Here is a 24,159-nt window from a genome sequence, read left to right on the forward strand (position 1 = left end):
TGGTACAGACGTGGGAACAGGCGGGGCTCTGGGAGCCCCTTCTTGATCCCTGCAGATGCTCAGTTTCATCTCACACCGGCCACCACAGCACTCCTTCCCACGTCTTCTCCAGGACTGGGGAAGATCTGAGATTTTATGTTCTTTCCACGTCTCTTTCTGAAACAGGCGCTTCTCTTTGAAGAGAGACCTCTTGCCCTTGGAGTGTCAAGATAAGAAAACTTTCAGCAACTTCCCTTGGAAACTACGAAACACCCATCAGCACCCAGGATCTAAGTCTAGTCGCTCACCAGCTGCCAGCCCCTCTGAAGAGCTTTTACGGTTCAGTGAGGGGTGGTGACAGGGCTGTGTCACTACTGTGGGGTGTGCTGTTCCTCTCATGTTCCCGGGATCTGACAAGGGCCCTCCACAACCTGTTTCTTTACAACACACGGAATGAGAGATTAAAGGCCAGTTCCAGACACAAAGCTGGGGTTGGGACTACCAACGGTCTCTCTCCAGATGCATTCTAAATCTTTCTGGGAAAGAAGGGCTGCTGACCTCCCTAAGCAGATGGTGTTCAAAAGCTGTCACGATGATTAAATGAGATAATACATGTAAAATACGTAGGACGTAGTAAACATCCACAGGAAAGGTTCAAAAATGCTAGCAGTATTTTTACTTATCGATACCACCAAACTTAAAAAGACTGTTTTAGCAGAAACAGTGTATACGGGTTTCAGTAAAACTATATTAATTCAGAGCTACTAGCTGGATGTGGAGGAGAAAAGACATCAAGAAAAGATGAATGAACCAGTGAAAAAAACCTAAATTATAGGACTTCTGATTAACTATGACAGATTGAGTCCAGAGACCCCTTTAAAGTAAAAGCAAAGGGATACAAGTGGCAAGGATCCAAGAGGATAAAGAGAAGGTGTCAACAACATTTTAGAAGCTGAAGAGCAGATGGACAAGTGGTGCTGAGATGTAAGCCTGAGGGAGTAGCAGCCACAAAGCAGTGAGCTAATTAGTGTATTAACCGCTGAATTTCAGAAAGATGGGGGTACACCGAGGAGCTCTGAGTGCTTGGGGCATCAGGGAGGAACAGGGAGGCCTGTTTGTGAGATGGTGAAGACAGGAAAGTTGGGTAGAAGTCTGGATAAGAAGCAGTAAGACCACAGGGCTCTCCTACCCGCAGCCAGCCCATTCCTCCTCAGCAGAAGATGGGCACCAGCAGGTCCCCACCTGATGCTTCACAATGAGGCCCCGGGCCCCACACAGAGAGCCCCCAATCTGCAGACTAGCACCTCCTCTCAAGATAGGAGAACACCTCATCAAGAATCACCAAACATCTGAGAACTGTCTATTCATGAAAGAAAAAGGACAAAACAAGCAAACAGGAGAAAGAAACCCAGGAGAGAATGAAGGCCTTCACTCTATGGAGGACAGGAACAAGAGGCAGCTAGGGGAAGGCTTTCCAGAGAAAAAATGTAACTAAGTCAATGTAACTAGATCAATTACTAAGTACATTTTTAAACATGGACAGGAGGAATTTTAAAGGAAATCAACCCTGAATACTCACTGCAATGCAAGGACTAATGCTGAAGCTGAAGCTCCAATACTTTGGCCACCTGATGCAAACAGCCAACTCATTGGGAAAAGACCCTGAAGCTGGAAAAGATTGAAGGCAGAAGGAGAAGGGGATGACCGAGAATGAGATGGCTGGATGGCACCGCCAATGCCATGGACATGAACTCAGGCATCCAGGAGATGGTGGGGGACAGGGAGGCCTAGCGTGCTGCAGTCCATGGGGTTGCAAAGAGTCAGACATGACTTAGTGACTGAACAACAACAGGAGAGTGTATGGATGTATTAGTAATAGGCAGATAGGAAAAATCTCTTAAAAAGGAGTTACTAACCTCAGAGTGAAAAAGGCAAAAGTAGATAAAAATTTGAGGATAAACTGGGAATATGTCTATATAAAACTAAGCAAAAATAATAAAAGTGATTATTGGCTCCCGTGAGAAAAAAAACAAACCACAAAGTTGAACCAAACTGGAAACATAATCATAGTAACCTACGTGGCTTCACTGGGAATATTCTTTACATATAGGTAGCATCACTGACTCAGTGGACATGAATTTGAGCAAGCTCCAGGAGATAGGAGCAAGCTCCTGGCAGGCTGCAGTCCATGGGGTTGCAAAGAGTTGGACACGACTTAGCGACTGAACAACAACAATGTAAAGGTGGAGTTACTGATTTACCAGAAAATGATATAACTGCAGTATACTGAAAAATGGGATGGGGTGGTGCGGGGGACATGTATAGACAGCAATAAGAAGTCAAATGATATCAAGAAATACGACTATTCTCATTTTTATTCCTTTAGAAACATGGAGGTTAAGTACCTCCAAAATGAAAATACAGCCCAAAGTATTGGAGGTGGCTGCCTCTAAAGGAACAGGAATCAGGGGTTGGGGAAAAATGGGGCAGCTGACTGATGGTTTATTTCCCACAGGAAGAAATCTTTGATTTCTGAAAGTGTGGGTATGCTATTTACTCTGATAAAACAAACTTTAATTTGAAAAGATTAAAAAAATTGTCATAAAGAGATCATTAAGGTCAAAATTATATTTTTTAAAAACACTGTTCTTATTAATTGTAGAAACTTAAGAATATTTAGTAAATATGCCTAAGGTGGAAAGAACAATTGGAAAATTAAGAGATAATTATACAATTGTAAGCAATTAGTAAAATGATAACAATTCATTTTGAAAGGGTTGTGGTGACCTAATAATGTGCAGGGAAAAATGCCTGTAACTATCAAATATACACCAATACACACCACCAAATATAGACTACCGACACACAAATGCAGTTTGTTTCCAAGAACAAATAGCAAGTCAAGTGACTAATAAACGGGTACTTTAAGAAAGCTATAGGAAACTTGCTTAAATGGACATGTAAGACTAATTCAAGAACATTAACCCACAGACACTTTGATGATTCTCAGGAACTTGGAAGATTCTTCAAGGCAGTCTGTCCTCCAGTATTAAATATTCTCAGTACTTAATACCTATTATATGCCTGGAATATAGCAGGAGGTCAGTACTTCACCACCTGATGAATTTTTACTGTCAGTTTGCCTACACATGAACCAGAGAGCTCTCAAAGCAATCAGGTTAGAATATCACAAGTTCATTAACTAAATTAACAGGGCCCCTCAACAGTTCAAACAAGAACACAGAAATTCTTTGAGGCTCACATCTTTTCACTAGAAGACATGAAGGTACCCACACATGCTAATTTGACATGCTGATGCCCTGGGAGGTGGCCGGGTGCCAGTCTAACTACCCTAACTGTGCTGCCGCAGTAGCTCAGTCAAGTCTAGAGGACCAACGAGTCCTGTCCTCTGTCCATCCTGGAGGTACTTAGTGAGGTTACACTACATTCAGCTAGCCCCAACCCACCAGCTTGATCCATCCTCCTTGTAACAAGAGGTGAAGCTCTGTGCGGACTTCCCTTTGAAGTTTTCAGCAGCCTCTGGGATTTTATGATACAGCCTGGGTCACCCCTGCCATTATCTATGTTTGAAGTATGTTTGGGGAAAATCTACTAGGAGCTGTCTCTGGTGTTAACGGAGAACAACGGCCTCATAAAAACTGCTCTCTGCAAGGAGTTCAAAGGAACTTATCCAAATATTGTGGGTTTATCCTGCTCCATCAACTTTGCCCGGGCAGAAAACTGAGGTTTTGCCAAGTAAACTCTGACAGAGAGATACCCTCTCGATTTCCTGAATGAGCTCAGGGCACTGCTCATACAACTGAGTGGCCTTTTGACAAGATGGACCCTGCACTTTGAAGTCCTCTGCTGAGCACTTTACCATGCTGCTGAAGTTAGAATTTATTGGGATGGCAGGTTAAGGTGAAGGACTAAATTAGGTAAATTATTGTGAGAGGTCCTTCTGATATGTGGTAAAATCTTCACATTTGTTACTTCAAGAAACCCAGTAAAAGTCAGGAGCAAACGAGGAGGACTGACAATTGTTGGCAGGAAGCCAAAGTGAAGCATCGCGTTACAGCGGCTCCTACAGTTTAATCCACATTAATCCATCGTTACCGATATGCACTATTTATCAGCAGGTGATGGATCATCACCATATTTTCAAACAAAATAGCTTGTCAAAGAAATTAACCAGGTAGAGGTATTTGTTGGCCAGTGACATATTCATGAAGTCACAGAAGGTGCAAAGAGAGGCACTGTTTCATATTTCTGCAAATCTCTATAACTCTTGCTTCATCGAAAACAGCTGCCATTCTTTTATCTGCTTCCACAGCTAACCTGCTGCCATATCGCATATTGTGTAGCTTCTGGAAAACTCCTCTGTTCATTCATTAGAGAATGTTATTATAAAAATAGTTGTTTTTCCCTCCATATATCTATATATGAACATGTAAATATACAAAAATAGGTTTGACCTTACAGATCCCCTGGAAAGTATTCGGGGGGGTCCCCCAGGGGTCCTTAGACTATATTTTGAGAACCTCTGTCCTAAAAGGACCCATATGTATAAATTATGTGCTACTTAGAAATCCATGTTCTCTACATATTAAAGTAAATCCACTAAGGATATAGGTTAGCAACACTGTTAACCTGATTTGAGTTATATATAATACATGTGTGTGTGTGTGTGTGTTCAGTCCTCAGTAGTGTCTGACTCTGTGACCTCAGAGACTGTAGCCCACCAAGCTTCCCTGTCCATAGGATTTTCCGGGGAAGAATACCAGAGTGGGTTGCCATTTCCTCCTCCAGGGAATCTTCCTGACTCAGGGATTCAGCCTGCTTCTCCTGCATATTCTGCATTGCTGACCGCTGAGTCACTGGGGAAGCCCCACCCATATATAATAAATATAATAAAATTTTCTTTGTGATTAAAATGTTACACTAATTCAATCTCATTCTCCCTCCTTCCCCACCCTGCCATTTGACAAATTAGTGAGAAACTCAGCACAAGTCTGTCTTTGAGAGGCAGTCTGATAAAAAGATAAAAAGAGTACTCGAAAAAGGTCTCAGAGTAAGGGAACTTGGAGTTAATAAAACCCAAGGCTGCCTTTTCTTCCATCAATGGCTGCAGGCCTTTACTTCTAAAACAGTACTATACTCTTCAGTTCTCTGCTAACCCATATGGCCTCTATTTATTTCAGAATTATCCTACTAACTAAAGCTCTCTGGGAGCAGGGGCTATGAACTCAAACCTGGATCCTTTTTTTCAGGGAGACTCCAATTTCATCTTGGGCTAAGAGGGATGATTCTGGAAGGGAAAACCATGAAAGACAGAAGATGGCCATCGAAATCTAAAAATAAATAAACCTCATGCCTTGGCAGAGGAATTCCACCAACAGTTAAATGACATTTAATTCTTTTCTAATACAGGGAGTACAAATTTTCTCAGGAAGAAATACACTTCTGCTTCTTTTGAAGTTAAAACCAAAAACCTCAAATGCATATCTTATGTATGTAAGACTGGGGGTCATTCCAGAGTTTTAAAAATCAAGTCTCCGAACAAGGAAGGGACTACATATATAAGGACTTGTGTGTGCATGTGTGTGTGTCTGTGTGTGCGTGCATGCACACGCCTCAGACTATTTAATTTTTAAATGGAAGAAACCAGAATTAGAAAGCAATCATACTTTCCATTCTATTTTCTTTGAGCAAAGACCTGCTGGTTGAGACACCAGGACTATATATCAAAGACGTACGTGCCTGAATTCAATTTATTTTTACTTTTGGAAGCAGGATAGTGCCGTTTCCATGAAGTCAGTCATCTCTGCAAGCCAAAAATGGCAAAAAATAGACACTCTCCTTTCTAGAAACGATAATAATGTACCATGACCAAAAAAGTGGTTTTTCCCCTAACAGATAATCTCGCATAAAAATGAGTCATGGGATTTCATAAATGGAAAGGCTTTTCTCAAATATGTGTGTGCAGGAACACACTTCTTTTTTTTTCCATCAACAGATTTGAGCTTTCCATAAGCTATGTTACAATGAGAATGGATCGTCTGGAGCCTTTGAGTGAAAGGGGAGTACAGTATTTGGAGTTCAGCAGGAGGGAAGAAGTCTGACTTAGAAAATAAGAGTTCTCTGCTTGTGTTCCTGGGAGAGAAATTTTAACTTATAAGGCATGTTAAGATGTTTCTTAAAAATATCTTATTCTGTAATTTCATCAGCTTAATTTCAGACCCGAGTGAGACATCACATGTCATTAGCATAGTTCTGAATGTTGTTTCTTCTGCTGGGTGTGCTCAGGAGGATTGAGAGAAGGATCAATCGACGTTCAAGCATTCTCGGGAAAGGCCTGGTGTGGCAAGATCAGGAAGTAAGGATACAGAGTTCTCACCTCATAGTCAGGGGTGAGCAGAAGACAGACAGAGGGGTGCCCCTAGAGCCACGGGGCCACTTTTGGAAACCGGAGAGATATGAACAGTCCCTTCCTTTCAGCCAGATGCAACAGTAATTTTTCAGTTTCACCGAAATTGAATTTCTTCTCATGATAAAACTGACATGTCAACAAACGCCCTGGCTGCCCCCAGCAGATGGTTACCAAGCCAATAGACAGATATGCCCAAAGATGAGAAACAGAACCTTGGGTCAAACCTGTCCTAGGTGCTTGCTTTTCACCTGGGCCAATAACCATGGCTTTATGGGTCTGCAGAGTTCATCTGGAAGGAGTATCTTGTACTTCTTAAATGAGCAAGAGGCAGGAGCCACAGGATGACATGGTGTATCTTTCTGAACAGTTGATTTCACTGGGTAGCAATGTAAAAATATTACCTTACTTAAAACAAACATGGGATAAACTGTAAATTCCATTTACAGTTTTAAGATAAAACAGAAACTTTTCAAGAAGTGCTGGACTTGCTCTGCCTCCAGATTCAGGGGGCATAGGTCCACCATCCTCTGCCTTAGAGGGAACATGGTGGAAAAAACTGAGAGCACTGGTATATCCTGGGCTTCCCCAGTGGCTCAGCAGTAAAGAATTTGCCTGCCAATGCGTAAGAGATGCAGGTTCAATCCCTGGGTCGGAAAGATCCCCTGGAGGAAGAAATGGCAACCTGCTCCAGTATTCTTGCTTGGAAAATCCCATGGACAGAGGAGCCTGGCAGGCTACAGTCCACGGGGTCGCAAATGAGTCAGACACGACTGAGTGACTGGGCATGCATGGATGCACACATGGTATATACTAATGAACGTTTACATTTTTATTAGATTTTTACCTTTGGAAGTTTCCTAAAGGCTTAATGCAAGCCAATTCTGCCTGATGTGTTATGTATAATACACCACAAAGGGCAGACGGCTGCATTCAGAGCACAGCAATTACGAGCAGTGTTGCCAGACTGGACTGGAAGAGCAGAAGAAGCACTTCCTAAATCCCCTTTGCTAACTTTCTTCTCATCTGCCTGCCCTGACTGCATCCAGGCTCTGATGACTCATGAGGGTCTTAACCCATTCATCCTGGAGAGTTGTGGGTTAGGATGCAAATGCTAACAGAAAGGGCTTTTCCTGAAAAAAAAAAAAAAAAAAAATCCATTTCCATTTCACATCTAAGAGGCCATTCACGTTAAGTATCTTTAACGAATTTTAGGTGGTATCTTGGGAGTGTTTTCACTTGAAGAAGTCAAGTAAGTCCACCACGAATCTTTCCTGTGAAATCGACTGAAAGGTTACTCAAAAAACTCTCTGAGCAACTGGAATTTGCATCTATGTGCACAGTATGAGGATCCCAGAACGTTATCAGGGTCCTGATGGTGAGATCCTTAAATGCAGATCTATCATTATCCTTCCGATTCCCCCTTCTTCCTTATCTGACAAATAATGAGATAAGCGCCAACACTCCTGAGCTTTGCTAAATTAGTTTGAATATTTTAAGTTCTGCCAACTCCCACCTCTACCCCCTGGTTCTGGGTCTTGACAGAAAAGGTGAAGAAATAGTTTGGAGGAAATCTCAGGGGCTCAGTTTAACACACCTCCAGCTGCTGCTTTCTTGAAATGTCCTGTGACCCCATGTGTACAACATACAGTATTCAGAGAAATAAACAAGTAAATAAATAGCTCAAGGTCAGACCTTCCTTTTCTGCGTTGGTTTTTTTTTTTTTTTTTTTTGCTGCTGCTGGGTCTCTGAGGTTTTATACTGAAAGTACCTTTTAAATGCTACCAGCAAACTCAACCCCACACGCAGAGAACTGGACTTGCCTCGGCTTTGGCCTGGTCCCATGAAATGTTCCTTCGTAGCTCACTCGGTAAAGAATCTGTCTGCAATGCAGGAGACCGGGTTCGATTCTGGGGTTGGGAAGATCCCCTGGAGAAGGAAATGGCAACCCACTCCAGTATTCTTGACTGGAGAACCCCACAGACAGAGGAGCCTGATGGGCTACACACGACTTAGCAACTAAACCACCACCACCTGAAGGGTGGCAGACTTGTCCACATGGCTTCAGTGGCATTGCAAGCGTGGCTGCCTCAGTGCCATTTTCGTAAACTTTACTTGGGAATGGACAAATGTGGCTCAACACATGGAGACGAGAAGATGCAACCTGAGCCAGCAGAACGTGGCCCTGGAAGAGGCTTTCTTCTTCAGTTCCAAACCACACATACTTGTGCAGTTAACAAATGCAGCAGGGGATACTGGCCCACAGCATTCATGCTGAGGCCAGAGGCTCTGCCGTCCTCCGCCCTCCCCTCTCCCCCACCCCCACCTGCCTTCCCGAGAACTGTGAGACTGCATGGAAATTTCAGGGAAAAGGTAGGTGGCTGCCTTCTTGGAACGCCTGCACATGCCAACAGGGAGAGGAACTTGGAAGTATTTTAATCTCAAGGAACTCAAGTGGGGGGGAGGGGGTTCCCTATAAATAAAATCATGTTCAAATAAACACAGAAAGGAGCCAATATTTCCTGTAAGGCCACTTTTCAGATGGATTACTGGAAGGAATATTCTTTCACAGTTTTATGGCTTACTTTGCTATCATCTGCTTGAAATTTGGGTCGGTTAAAACATAGATGCTAAGATCTAAGCCTTCCCTTGGATGAAATATTACAAAGGAAGCAGAAAGTCTCATTCCAAGAGCAGACTCAGAGGCAGAGCGCCTGGACTCCTGGGTTCTACTGCTGGCTCGGTCCCTGGGCTCAGGTCAGCTCTCGGTCAGAATCTCACTTCTAATCCCTTCAAATCGTTTGTTAGTCCCTGTTGTCTAAACAGTGGGGAAAAACCCTGAGTAACACCCCTGGATCCTGTTCAATCAACTGGGATGGTTGGAGATGGTTACAACTCACTTCCAAGAAATCGGGGTGATTTATCCCTTGGGAGAACTAGTACGTTCCTAAGAGATCACAGTGTCATCAGAACAAACCCTTGAGGCACTCAAACGTTTCTCCACCTGCAAAAACCTCTCTGCTCCTTTAATGTGACTTCAAAAATAGTATCACTCAGCATTTTATAGTTCTTTATAACATCCACATTAAAATAACTCTGGTTGGGTTTCAAACCTCTGAGAGAGAATAAATAGATATATTTATCCCCACTTCAGACAGGAAAAAACTGAGGCTTCAAGGGGGCTCGGAGGCTTGACCAAGGGCCCAAACTGGTAAGGAAGGGGGTTGGGACCCAGTGCTATTGTTTTCCAGGTTAAGGGATCTTTTCTCTGTAACACATGGCTCCTCATTAATAGCCATATGGTTCGATCTAGACAAATGGACCAAGGGAAATGGGTTCCAGAGTTCCAGAAGAATCTGTAATGACTTTCAGTGCAATGAAGGGTGGAGGGCCAAGTTTCTCTGAGGCCCTAAGTTAGCATGGGTCTAGAGCATGGTACTATGGCCATGATTCTCCCACTACTGCCTCCTCCAGGAACAGAGAAGAAAGGCAGCAGCTCAATGTCCCCTCTGAACTTCCATGCCCAAGGGCCCATGGCTACCTGGCTGCTCCTCACTTATCACTAGAGCTTTGGTTTCTAGGAGGACTGAGTGACTAGAAGATAGCTGTTCTGGGCAATTCAATTAGACTGGCCAACTGCTATCTGCTTTGAGGCAAAGCGCACAGGTTCCCTGTCCCCCATTACCTGGGAGGTGTGACTATTCTTTCTCTTTACGTGGTCAGGTCACACTTTTATGTCAGGCTTCATCTAGCCTTTCTCTTTTTTTTTTATTTTATTTTACTTATTTTCTTAATTTTTATATTTACTTTATTTTGCTTTACAATACTGTATTGGTTTTGCCATACATTGACATGAATCTGCCACGGGTATACATGAGTTCCCAATCCTGAACCCCCTCCCACCCCATATCATCTCTCTGGATCATCTCCGTGCACCAGCCCCATGCATCCTGTATCCTGTATCGATCACAGACTGGTGATTCATTTCTTACATGATAGTATACATGTTTCAATGCCATTCTCCTAAATCATCCCACCCTCTCCCTCTCCCTCTTCCACAGAGTCCAAAAGTCCGTTCTATACATCTGTATCTCTTTTGCTGTCTCGCATACAGGGTCATCATTACCATTTTTCTAAATTCCATATATATGTGTTGTGTTTTTCTTTCTGGCTTACTTCACTCTGTATAATCGGCTCCAGTTTCATCCACCTCAATAGAACTGATTCAAATGTATTCTTTTTAATGGCTGAGTAATACTCCATTGGGTATATGTACCACAGCTTTCTTATCCCTTCATCTGCTGATGGACATCTACGTTGCTTCCATGTCCTGGCTATTATAAACAGTGCTGCGATGAACACTGGGGTACACATGTCTGTTTCAATTCTGGTTTCCTCGGTGTGTATGCCCAGCAGTGGGATTGCTGGGTCATAAGGCAGTTCTATTTGCAATGTTTTAAGGAATCTCCACACTGTTCTCCATAGTGGCTGTACTAGTTTGCATTCCCACCAACAGTGTAAGAGGGTTCCCTTTTCTCCACACCCTAGATATGCCTTTCTTGACCCCACTGACCACACATGAGCAAACCTCTTTTGACTCCTTGCCTCCTCTAATTATACAGTCCCATGGCACTCTGTAAATTTCCTGTGTCATTTATCACAACTTTAGCAAATAATTACTCCTATGATTATTTGTTTTATGTTTGCTACCCTGCTTGACTGTAAGTCCTCTGAGACTAGGCTCAGCCTTGCGTTCTGCTATATTCCCACCCTTCGGTTTTCAGGCAATTTGCAATCAATATTTACTCATCAAAAAATGAATGAGTGATAGATACACGCTGCTGCTGCTGCTGCTAAGTCGCTTCAGTAAATAGAACCTTCTGCAATAAAGCTAGACAACTGGTAAAAATGACAACACCACCTTTCTGCAGCAAGCATTTTGTGTCTTTCTTGAGCTCCTAAAACGAATGTGAAACTTCATCAAGCTTTCCAAACTGACACTGTATAAAATGCAAGTGATTTCTTTCTGGTCAACATCATGAGAGTTCACAACACAAAATAATGTTTCTAAATTTAACACATATACCTTAGACTCTTTCGGAAACAAATCACTCTGTCCCTTGACCACTCTAGGATTTTAAGGATAAGAATGGGTCTTCCGGAATTATTCAGGGCCTTCCACTTTACTTGGGCTTCATTGGGTCTTACTGTCCTAACAAAGTACTGGACAGAGACTTTTTGGGCTTCAGGCAGACATGGAGAAACTAACTGGAAATCCTTCTGAAGCCTCCCTCCTGCCCCCTTCCCCAGCTTCCTACATGCTTTGAGATATATTCAAGGATTGTTTCAACTTTGTGTCTGAGAATAGAATGTAACCTCACTAACCTCACAGACCCTTTTTTTAAGAAGCAGCTGCTTCCAGATGGAAGACATTCTGGCTGAACACATGACGTGGTCAGCGTCTACAATCTGAAGCATTTCCCCTAGCGCAGTAATGTGTCATCAATAAGGCTTCCTGGTGACAGAAAATGGATTCATTTTAATTGGGGACGATTTCACTTCAAATCCTATTTGAGGGAGCGACAGGGTGTGGACGTGGCCCAGGCCCTGGGCGTTCTAAGGGCCTACTAACTCACTCAGGGGATATCTATTAACCAGGCAGCAGCAAAATCTTCTGGGCTTAAGTGGAGTCCAGCTTGGCTGGGAACTATAACACTGATTACACCCTTTGTTGATAAGATCCCCAATTAGTCACTCTGGACAAGGGAGGCTAAAATCGGCCACTAACATGAATAGCAAAGTTAAAGTAGTTGGAGTCTATGGGATACGGAGCTGTGTGGGCTGTCACTGATTTCCTGTCTCAGCTGGTATCAAGGCAAGACGGCATCCCACAGAAGAACTGCCAGCTTCCTTGGGGAGTTTCTCTGTAAGGTTGGGGGACTGGCTGTCACTTTCAGATGGAGGGAGAACTAAGAAGGGACAGACTCCATGCGGTGAACTGCAACCGTTGGATTCTCCAACCACACCACAGAGCCTTGGAGCAAGACACAGCCTGTGGCCTGAGAGTTTTCTTAACGGGTGTCTGGAGGGGTCTACTCAGTTTGGTGAACAGGGGATGTGCGTAAGGATGCCCCTGTGTTTCTGATTAGTCTAATAAAAAAAAAAAAATCAAAAAAAAAAAATCACACACATACACATCCAGTATATGTGGGTATAAATAGATACGTATATATAGAAAACTATGCCAGATGTTTACACTTCATTTTCATGTATTTGTATTAGGCAGGTCAGAAATTTTAGTTATGTATATTCAGTTTTTAAAAAATCATTTCATTAAGGCAGAAAGTGTACGATCAAACATATCAGTATGGCTCAGGAGAGGCAGCAGATTGGGGCTGGAAATTGCAAAAGCCACTCCCCCACCATGACCACTGACCTGGGGCCACTAAGGGTGGCTGTGTCTCTCACCGCCTGGGCTGTTTCTGATGCAAAATCCAGGGCGCCTGCCACGGGCTTGGTGACAGTGCCAACAAGCCCTTTCCCAAGGCCAGATATGAAACCGCTGACACCCCCTTCTGTTTTCACACCTTCCACGGTTGAGGTTATAACACTGGTCAGTCCACCAATGATACCTAGCAAAAGAGACAAGGGCTGTGGTAACCTGGCCAAGGACAAAAGCAAAAGCATTTAAAGGCAAACCCCTCAATTTCATGCACCTGGCGAGGCAGACATATGGGCATCATGCCAACCTCCTGACAGGCAACAGGGAGGCCCATCAAGATGGGGAGGCAGCAGGTGCGCCCTCGGAGTTGAGTCAGAGAACATGCATCACACGTCAGTGAGAAGGACAGCGTGTTTCAGTTTTGAAAAATCAAAGGAAAGCGAAGAGGTTACCAGTGACTACTTTTTAATTCCAGAGCTTGAATAGCTTATGGGCAATCAGGAAAGGGTGCAGACAGAGGATTAAATCAACAGACCAGCAAATTGGGCCAGCCCTTGTGTAAAGTTGGGATCCTCTAAAATGTAAGGTGGAGCAAGGACCAAATATAAATCCTCAGTTTTCAAATAATACTATGTGACTAGCCAGCACCACCGGAGAAGGCAATGGCGCTCCACTCCAGTCCTCTTCCATGGAAAATCCCATGGACGGAGGAGCCTGGTGGGCTGCAGTCCATGGGGTCGATAGGAGTCAGACACGACTGAGCGACTTCACTTTCACTTTTCATTTTCACGCATTGGAGAAGGAAATGGCAACCCTCTCTGGTATTCTTGCCTGGAGAATCCCAGGGACAGGGGAGCCTGGTGGGCTGCCGTCTATGGGGTCGCACAGAGTCAGACACGACTGAAGTGACTTAGCAGCAGCAGTAGCCAGCACCACTGAATGCCTGAAATGGGGTCAAAACTCCTTCCTGCACACATTGCTGAAACAGGTGCAGGCAATCGGAGTCAAGGGTGAAGCCTGGATGAAGGGCACCCCCAAGGCTGCCAGTGCCAGCTGGGACCCTAGATGTCATCGGTTCAAAAGACTGACCGAGGTTAAACAGACGTTCCAAACATTTTGAAAGGTGACGGCAGTGACCTTAAAGAGCCTCCCAAGTGACCAGAAGTTGGCAGAGGCTGGAGAGGACGCAGGCATTGCTAGAAGAATCATCTCCAGGATTTGTGCCAGGGACACTCACAGATGTTTACCCTTTGATGGAGGGGGTATGAGGACGCTCTCTATAGACTCTTCAGCTCTAGTGAGACAAATTGGTAAAGGAAGTTCCTTGGGTGAGAATAAACTAACAATTCACAGCATTTCTTCTGGATTCTGGGTCCACTTGCTCCAGTGAGGCAACAGGCCTTTCCCAAAGTTTGGAACAAAGCTCATGGCAGAGTCAGAACATGACTGAACCTGGGTTGAGTGGGGCTGACAGGGGGACCTGAGCCTGACTCCCAGTTTAAAAACTTGGTTTAAAAACCAAGGAGACAGCATCGATTCTGTTTCTTGTTATCTTTTAAGGGTTGTTTTTTGTTTTTTTTTCATTCAAAGGAAGGATCTCACTCTACTGCTTTCGTATCTCCCAGAGCTTAATGGGTCCCCCTTGGATGAGGCCACTGGTTCTTGGTCTCAGACTGGCCCGAATGGCTTCTGGAGCTGTTGCACATATTATCTGAAGGATTCCTGGCTTGGAGGGATTTTCTACTGTGAACCACTCACTCATTTTCTAAGCACACTGAAACACCCATCTAAACACTGAGAACGGGCATGTTTTCTCTCTGCATCTCAAGAATGCTGGATAGATAAAGACAAGTACACAGAACAAAGCACTTTATATTCATTAAAAAAATTGTCTTAAAATTGTCTGGTGCACTGTCATTACGGTTACTAGAAACAATGATTAAATCTTTAACCCCAAAAGACTGCCCAACAATCAACTTTTAAAGTCCATAAACAGATCAATTTCAGCCAAAGTTCATTGCTAGCTTGATGTCTCCTTGGGGGCTGCTTGCTTTCCAGCTGGGCAGAGGCATTTTGATCCAAACCTTATCATTAGGAAACTTGATAAACAAAAACGAAGAAAAATATGATTTTTTACTAGGTATATTCCTTGTTTTTGCTCCAATTGTTACTGAGAGCTTCAGACTATTCCCAAGAATCTGGTACAAGCAGTTCAACTGACAACCATCACCAAGCACAAGCTATACACCAGGCGCCGTGTGAGGCACTGCAGGTATAAAGGTGACCACGAGAGGGTCTTTATCCTTTCCTTGCCCTCAAAGCCTATCAGGGAAGCAAGACACACACAGCTGGCTACGCACACAACCCAGACTGCCAGGTCTGCTCTAATCACTGTTGATTCTAACTGGCGACAGTGGAGCTGGGCAGACCTCATCTGAGTGGGGACTTGCAGGTGGAGAAGGATTTTGATGGGCAAGGAAGTGAGGCTGGGGAGGGGAGGGCAGAAGACACATGAGTGAGCAAGGACTCAGGGCATGTCTGGAGAGCAGGATATAACTCTGGGTTGCTGAAATACAGTGTGGCTGCGGACAGTGGTGGGAAGAGCTGGCTGGGTCTACTTTCCTAGGGGCCTTCAATGTCATGCAGAGAAGGTATTGACGCAATAGATGAGTCAGACTGAAACATTAAAAATCAGAACCATAAGCAAGTTTAGAGACGTTTGTGCTGTGTTCCACATCTCTTGGGCACATAGATCTATAATCCCTATGAATGTGCATTTATGACTCAAAAACATTTGGGCCACTAGCCTGGCAGCCAATTCACACTTCGCTACCTCTGGAAGGAATAATCAGTGAGCAGAAGGCAAGTCTTGAAGCAGTAGTCCTGTGTTCTAAAAAAGGGTTTGGATACTTACATCCTAGGACACTTTGGGGACAGAAGCCAGAGAACAGGAAGGAACTGCAATGTGTACATTTTGAAAATGAATGAAGAGTTCTCATAGGCTGTAACACTTTGACCCAAGGAGGACAGAACCAGAGAGCCTGGAAGCATTCAGGCACACTCAGATACCAAGCCATCATTTCCTCTTGCAATTGAACGAGCAAAAGGCACCTCCAGGGAGCTGAGGCAGAAGAGCCCCCTGTCTACAGCCTGATATCACATGACTCACCATGAGCCAGGCCGTGGATGCCAGCTACAAGGTGTTCGCCACTCGTGGCCGCATGGTATCTGATGTACTCCCGCTCCGACTGGTGGCGATTATCCATTGTCTTCCCTAAGCCATCTGATAATGTCCCAGCGAACTGGAATGAATACAAAACAGAAGGAAACAAGTTTTAAAGCCTCAGCACTCTCTTTTTTTTTTTTTACTGTTTTTATTATTTTAAATAAATACCTCCCCTTGTTCCAGCTGGGATTCAGTAAATACTGAATGAGAAAGAGAGAGATTAATTGCTGAATTACACGTAGTGTGTGTCCCAGAAGAATATTTTTCAAGCACTGGATATATAATGAATTGTGGGACATTTACACTGGTGGGCACAAGGTTTTTAAACAACTACTAAACCTCCCTAATCATATTTACTTTTAAAAATCCTATTGCAAAGTTACAGAAAAATTAAAGGTGTAACAAAATGGCCTGGGGGAGGAGAGGTGGACTTTGGGATTCTATAATGGTATGGATGGCTTCCCTGGTGGCTCAGTAGTGAAGAATCTGACTGCAGTGCAGGAGACAGGTTTGATCCCTGGATCAGGAAGATCCTCTGGAGAAGGAAGTGGCAACCCACTTCAGTATTCTTGCCTGGGAAATCCCATGGACAGAAGAGCCTGGCAGGCTACACTCCATGGGGTCACAAAAGAGTTGGATGTGACTTAGCGACTAAACAACGACACCACCACTGATAAGGACAGAGGCTGTTTGCTCTAAGGACCAGTGGGATTCAAAATAGAAATGTGGCAAATTGTTGCCTGAGGATTTGACATCCACATTTTAAGAGAGATCAACTGCCACAAAGTAATGCCTTTTCTTCCACTTATTCCACAGTTAACGAATGCCCAGTCCCATCTATCAAGAGGAAAACAAAAGTCTAGGGAAAGGTGAACAGGGGTAGATTGCCTTTCTTATGAAGTGGTAGACTTGAACTCATGACTTCAAATGCAAAATCCTTCCCCACGAATCTGAGTGAGATTTTATCCTGGCATACTTTACCCAGAGAACTCTCACCCATCAAAGCTGGATAAAAAGGACATAAAACTCTGTTTTGTCACAAGACAATCTGAAAAGGTTTAAAGTGACAGTTAATAAACCACAGGGTACTTATCCTCATCATTCAGGCATAAAAAAGGAAGGATATCAAATATATAATGAAGCTTCACGGGAAGGATCTACCAAAACAAGTGGTTTAAGTGCCAATGACCCAGGACTAACCCTTGAGAAAACTCACAGGAATGTTATTTAGATATAAAGCTCAGAGGAAAGGCTCGAGGCAAACAGCCTGCCGTGAGGACCCAGTACACTGGCCTCCTGGCCACCACAAGGCCACTGCATTCTGGTTTGGCGAGATGGGGCACACAGATCTGCCCTGGAAGCCATCAATACTGAGGCTTCTGACGCTAAGAAGCGAGGGAAGGTGAGCTCCAGAAGAGAGACCAGAGGAAGAAGCAGCAATTCCACGTAAAGCAGTGGTTCCTGGAGCAAGACCTGACTGCTCTTTCTCCTTGCATTCTTTTGTTTTGTTAATTTTTACAATGCTGTGTTGGTTTCTGTAGTACTGCAACGTGAATCAGCCATAATTATACATATGCCCCCTCCCTCGTGAGCCTCCCTCCTCTCCCCATGTCCTACCCTTCTAGGTCATCACGAGAGCACCAGGCTGGACTCCCCATGTTACAGAGCAACCTCTCACCAACTTCCATTTCACACATGACAGTGCATACATCTTGATACTACTTTCCCCATTTGTCCCACTCTTTCCCTTCCGCACTGTGTCCACAAGCCCATTCTCTACATCTATGTCTCCATTCATCCGCTGCAAATAGGTTCATGTATGGAATGGAGAAACAGTATGGATGAACTCCTTGCACTCTTGACTGAAAACTTTTATGACCTCATGGACCTTTCTGGAGATGCAACCTCTGTCATGACTGATTTCTGCCTTACCTTCCCTGTCACTCCCTGTCTAATTAGAGAGCTGAAGTTAATGAAAAGTAATTTTACACTTTCCTTTAGGACAGAGACACTGTGGGATTTCATATTAAGTGGGGATTTTCTCCAGCAACCCCACTTAGAACCACTGTGAGGCATGAATTCGGGGGTCTGGCCAAACCAGATTCTAGTATCGACCATTCTGGTGGCCACATGACCCTGAGCCAGGGGCCTGACCGCTGTGCCTCCCTCCCAGTATCTGTAGGAGGGAGATAGTCCTGATGCTGTCCTGTGGCTGACAGGATCAGTGACAGTTGCTCAGGGTATGGAATCCGGTCAGCGCTCTTACTGTTATCAGGTTATTATTAGTCAGCTACTAGTCCAAGAAGGAATATCCCACACTGTCTAAAGAGAGACTTTCAAACATTTAGAATGATGGTCACTTGCACGAGAATTTAACATTGAAAGGAAAAAAACCGAAACTCTCTTCCCAGCAGATAAACACTAGCCTCCAAAGTGAATTTTTGGAGTGGCACCATCTATAAAATTAGAGTCTTGGACTTGGTGGTTTCCAAAATCCTTTCCAGCTCTGACAGTCTGTGATCTACGATCCAAGTTAGGATGTCTTTATTAAGCACTTACTCTAGGCCCAGCACAGATTTAGGTCCTGCTAAGGAGGCAAACGAATAGTGGCCTTGGACCTACTCTCAAAAGTGACAGTCTCATTAGGAAGAAAACAATTCCATACGTGACATGGCCAGCAACAAGAACCCGGAACACAAACTGTATGCACTTGGGAACTGAGAGAGGAGAGAGAAATGTGACCCTTGTTTTGTTTCTTGCTATCTTCTGGAATTATGGAGGTTGCCAATGGTCTTTACTCAGGGTCTGGACAAAAATGTCTCTCCCTGATGTCACAGAAGAGGGAAAAGAGTGGTTCAACTCTGACGTTCCTAAAAAGACAGATCTTCTTGGAAGAGATGGTAAGTTAAGGTCCCGTCTACATATTGCTGGCAGCTGACTAAGAAGTTAAAAACCCCATAATACTACCCCCCCAAGAGAATGTGGGGTAATAATCTAGGCAAATGGCCCAACCCCTTTCCCTTAACTGTCCCCCATCCTCCAATAAAACAAGTATAATAGCCAAGATTTATGAGGGAGCCTATGTCAAAGCTTAACTGCCAATTGATTCTGCTGCAGCAGCCTTGGCAACCCCGGCACTAACTGGCCTGGGGTGTTCTCTGTACAAAAACACCATGTTGACCCCAGGAGGGTGGGACAAGATGACCTAAGAGATCCCCTCCTCCCTCTAAATGCTGGATTCTTCCCTGTGATTCTCAGGGGCCTTACTACTGCCATGGAAAGGTGCCTATACCCACTCTGCACACTCCAGGGCTTCCATCTGAATGTCCATCTCTCTATTAAAAAATCACTGTGCAGACCAGCTGGGCTTGTCCTTTGTCACTTGTGAATGGACGGAAAGGATACAAAGATATTTTATTAACAGAAAACGACTACCAAAATCTTCACCCCTAGAAATATGATGTTGAGAACTCAGAAAACTTGCGCCATTGTAGGAATCCATGATCTGACCAAACCCATACTTATGAGAAGTTAATAAGATTTTGCAGGGAGAAACATTTATAGGAACTAAACTGAAGCCAGCCAGATGAAGGGTCAAAGGCTGGGCTTTGAGCCAGTCCACTGGTCTTCTGAGAGTCGAATCCACGGCACCACAAAGCTTGTGGCCTTCTCCCACTGTGGGAGCACTGAGTCACCCTTAATTCCATCTCTCATTCCCCACCTCAGTGGGAAAGTAAATCACACCCTATATCTCATTTCTCCCTAAAAGACAGAGTGAGTATACATGGGCTGGAGAGGGAGGTAATTGCAGTAAGCACTCTTTATGGGTGCCCTCTGGAACTGGTCTTTTCTAAGGCTGGAAAGTACTGTTTCACCCATGTCCTTGACTTTGAAAATGACCATTCAAACAGAGCAGAGATGCCCATGAGAGCTACAACATAACATAGGAGTAACTGGTGTAGGAAATCCTTCACTGCCTGCCCCAGCTCTGCCTCCACATTTTAAAAAGAAATGCCAGACGCATTGAAAATCGAATTCACATTGAAACTTTTTCATTGATGATGCTTCAAATGGAAATGAAGTCTTGGTGGCAGATACTTGGACAAAGGAAAACTTCAAGGAGGCAAGTATATGGCATAAAGACAGGATATTCACACCTGAGTTTGAATTCTGTGACATTTAATAGCTGGGAGACCATGGATGAGTAACTTCACCTCTGTGAGCCTCTCTGTCTCCTCATCTTCAAACGGGAATGAGAATCGCCATCTACGAGGATGCCGTAAGGATTAGATAAAACATGTAAAGCACTTAGCACAGAGCCTAATACATGGAACACTCAATAAAAACAGTACTGAGTTATCTAAACTTCAATTTCTTCTTATGCAAAATGGGTATAATCAGATTCTACAGGGCTGTTGTAAGGATTAAATGAGACTGTGCACGCACTTTAACTCCACCCAGTATAAACTACACCTCAACAGCAGAAGGGGCATTTGCAAGGACTCAGAGGTAAAGAATCTGCCTGCAATGCAGAAGTGGGTTCAGTCCCTAGGTTGGGAAGATCCCCTGGAGAAGGAAATGGTAACCACTCCAGTATTCTGGAAAAATAATAACCTAGAAAATCTCATGGACAGAGGAGCCTGGAAGGCTACAGTCCATGGGGTTGCAAAGGAGTCAGATAAGACAGATGTGACTAAACAACAACAGGCCAGTATAGCTCATTTGGTAGCAATTTCAAGTCCACAAAAAACTTAAGGCTGCAAGCGAATACTGTCCTACTGCTCTGCTGTGCTGTGCTTAGTCATTCAGTCATAACTGACTCTTTGTGACTCCATGGACTGTAGCCTTGTCAGGCTCCTCTGTCCATGGGAATTATCCAGGCAAGAATACTTGAGTGGGTTGCCATACCCTCCTCCAGGGGATCTTCCCAACCCAGGGATTAAACCCAGGTCTCCCATGTTACAGGTGGATTCTTTACCAGTTGAGCTACCAGGATACTGTCCTAGCTAAAATGAAAGATTCTGAACGAATAGGACATCCTTGAGAAAAGCTGCTATGACCCTTGCAAAGACAACAGTGATTCCCCCCATCTTTCACTGAAGGATGCTCCAGCATAAGCCACACCTGTGAATTCTGACCACAGCCCCAAATCACTTATTACTACAAAGCCATATTTTCACTAGGGCAGGTAAAAATCTCAGAAGCACTTCAAGATGCCAGTGCTATAGAGTAGCTGACACACACACACTGCACATCAATATCCCACCTTCCAAAAATAACCCCACTGTCTCCAGCAATGGAGCCACTACAAATTAGCCTGGGTTTGGGGCCAGGCTCAGAATAGTTGATTTTATAAAACTGAAATTCAAGTAGATGCTGGAATGATGCAAGAGAACAAATTCACACTGTGTCCCTCTGTTTTGTCCTATCAGCGTTCCAGTCCCTTTCAGGAAGCTCAGCAAGCAGGGGATGCCAAGGATATTTGGCCAGTGTAACAGGAGCCAGGGCTTGAATTTCTCTCCCTGCTCCGGGGTTTTTCTTTCAGTTATTTACCTAATGGAAATTTCCTCTTTAGCATCCTTGCTCCACCGAGTAATTGCCGGTAACAACACCTTTCTCGTCACCAGGGCCAATGTGACCACGTACAATAGGAAAGGGGAGAGAAGTGACAAGAGTTTGAGTGAGGGTTTGGCCTTCTTTCAGCATCAGGTTGTACAGCCATAGGTCTCAGCCACCATTACTGCTGCAACTCTGATCAGCATCGCCTGCCACAAGTTAGGCTGGAACGTGGAAATCTACAGCCCAGTATATCATGCCTGGAGGAAGGCTGCCATGACATGGTCACAAGGCAGGGGCAAACAAGTCAACTGCTTTCCCTGCCACTTACTAAACATATATGTTGGTACAAGGCTTTTTGGAACCTCAGCTTGGTTCTGCAAAAAGCAAGTCTAAAGGGCTACTTTGAAGGATTAAGGAGATAATGCAAAGTGTTTGGCACGGAGTCTGGCACACAGGAGGTCATCACTTTTTACAAGTTTCTTACAAGCGATCTGGAGGCTTAAACTTCAGAGTCATTTTTGACTCTGCCAGAATGCTAGCAGGAAAACCTCCCTCAAGTCATGTAAGATTCCAAGTCACTTCAAAACTAAGGTCTTCACATACTTCACTCATATTGTTAAAATATCCACAGTTAAAAATGACTCTTGGCGTGAGTTTTTCCTTGACATTGAAAAACCCTTTTGTGAGACTTGTGAACAGGGCAGAAGTAAAGGAAAACGTGATCCAACAAGCAGTGGGTGTCTGTCACTGACACAGGGTAAGAGCCAGCCCTCACTTGGCCAAACAGTGGAGAGGGTGGGCTAGGACTGGGGACTGGCATTTTAAAAAAAAAGAAAAAGGCATCAGCAAAGCTGAGGTTTAGCAAGAAAGAGGTTTTTCTGGACCCCAGATCTCTATCTACTAAAAGTGGGGCAGCTTTGTCTATTTTCAGTTCTATTGGGTTATGATTATGTATAGCCCTTAAGGCAAAAAGAGAAAGGGGGAAGAATCCAGAAAAGAGACCCTGAATAAGAAAGACATTTTAAAGTTGGGGCTGGCATTCTACTCCAGTTAACATGCTTAAGTCAATGACCTTGGGTTTTGGGGGCGGGGGTGGGGGGAGGTGGGGACAGGCGCGAGTTCTGGAGATCTAAAAGCCCTCCTACCCTAAGACATACACCATGTTGCTATTTCACGGGTAAACACTTATCAGGCAACAGATACTCCTTTTCAGTTAAGAAACAGAGTTATCCAAAGCCACCCAGAATTATCTCAGCACACAAGGCCTAAACATAAGCAACAAAGTCAGACCTCAAGACTGTCCTGGTTCTTAACTGGCCCGAGACACACGCCTGCTGAACTGGCAAGTCTTTTCCTGCTCTTCCGCAACTCTGACCCAGTTGTGAACTCAGAGGCTGTTTCAGATTAATCTAGATGCTCGGAGTGGATTGGAGCACTCTCATATAATAGGATTTTGCTTTTTCTTTAAAAAGGATCAAGAGAGTTTATTACCAGGCTAAAGCAGAGAAATAAGAATACCACTGGTAGCATCAGGAAAACTGATTTTCAATAACAGACAAATATTATGTCTGTCAGGTCCAACTTTCTCTGGTTTTTCCTACATCAATCATGTCGGCAGGATGAATCTCTAAACCCAGCTGTGGGTGGGATGGCATCACAGCTTTAGCCCTCCATCAGCCAGGCCTTGTCACAGGCTTCCTCCGAGAAGGGGTGGAAGACTGTGCTGAGGAGCCAGGCATTAGCTCATCTACTGCTGAAAACTGCTTAAAGTACACATGGAGGGAAGCCAGGGCTGGGTTTCCCTACAGTTAGTGCTAGTCAAGGGGAATACACCTTGGAATGGGCCATGAGGCCTCCATCTGCCATGCCGACAAGGTTTTTCAACGTGGGTAAATGGCCCACATCTCAGTACTGAACCAAGAGAGAGACTGTGACGTAGGGGAAAAAAATCTTTCCAAGGTGGGCATGCCGTAATACCTGGCTTGGCAGATAAATTATTTCAACACTAGGAAAGCACACAGGTTTGGGGTAGCAAGGACCCCAACTCTGTCACTAGTGTCAGCTGGGTGAGTGTGAGCAACACACACACTCTCTTTATGGATCAGTGTCTTCATCAATAAAACAGGGAGGACACTACCCACGTGGTTGCTGGGTTAATCCAAAGATACCTTAGTTTTAAAAGTACATGGTGCGGGGGGTGGGTGGTGGGAAGAAACACAAAGCAATGTGTAAATGGCAAGGATTATTACTGCAAATCCAATTCTTTCTTCTAATGCACACTCCACTCCCCCTTCTTCCCCAGCTGAACCCTGCATGTCTCATCGTGTGATATAGAAGTCACCTTATACCCGTTATGGAACAATGGAAAGCATCAAGAAGTCAATTATAAATAGACTAAAACCTCAAAATGCACAAAGTTAGAAACAGAACATTTCATAATAGAAAAGAAGCTCGAGCTTATCTCATTCTCAGTCACAAGGACTTCATTCTTGTAAAGTACTCTGTAGTTCAAATGAATAGATATAT

General features: G+C 44.2%; 1 protein-coding gene across 13 annotated transcripts in view; it reads right to left on the bottom strand.

Annotated features, from left to right (window-relative positions):
* VPS13D (vacuolar protein sorting 13 homolog D) overlaps window positions 1-24,159 on the bottom strand; it is a 267,380-nt gene that overhangs the window by 43,844 nt on the left and 199,377 nt on the right. For 12 of the 13 annotated variants that reach the window (XM_042257233.1, XM_012187296.3, XM_042257230.1 and 9 more), the window contains 2 exons: window positions 16,018-16,150; window positions 12,843-13,038 (listed from right to left, as the gene is read on the bottom strand). In XM_042257233.1, the coding sequence (XP_042113167.1) occupies window positions 12,843-13,038; window positions 16,018-16,150 (329 nt within the window). The remainder of the gene's footprint in view (window positions 1-12,842; window positions 13,039-16,017; window positions 16,151-24,159) is intronic. The other variant, XM_042257234.1, reaches the window with a different exon arrangement.

The sequence above is a fragment of the Ovis aries genome, chromosome 12, assembly GCF_016772045.2.
Source record: "Ovis aries strain OAR_USU_Benz2616 breed Rambouillet chromosome 12, ARS-UI_Ramb_v3.0, whole genome shotgun sequence".
Taxonomy (NCBI): Eukaryota; Metazoa; Chordata; class Mammalia; order Artiodactyla; family Bovidae; genus Ovis; species Ovis aries.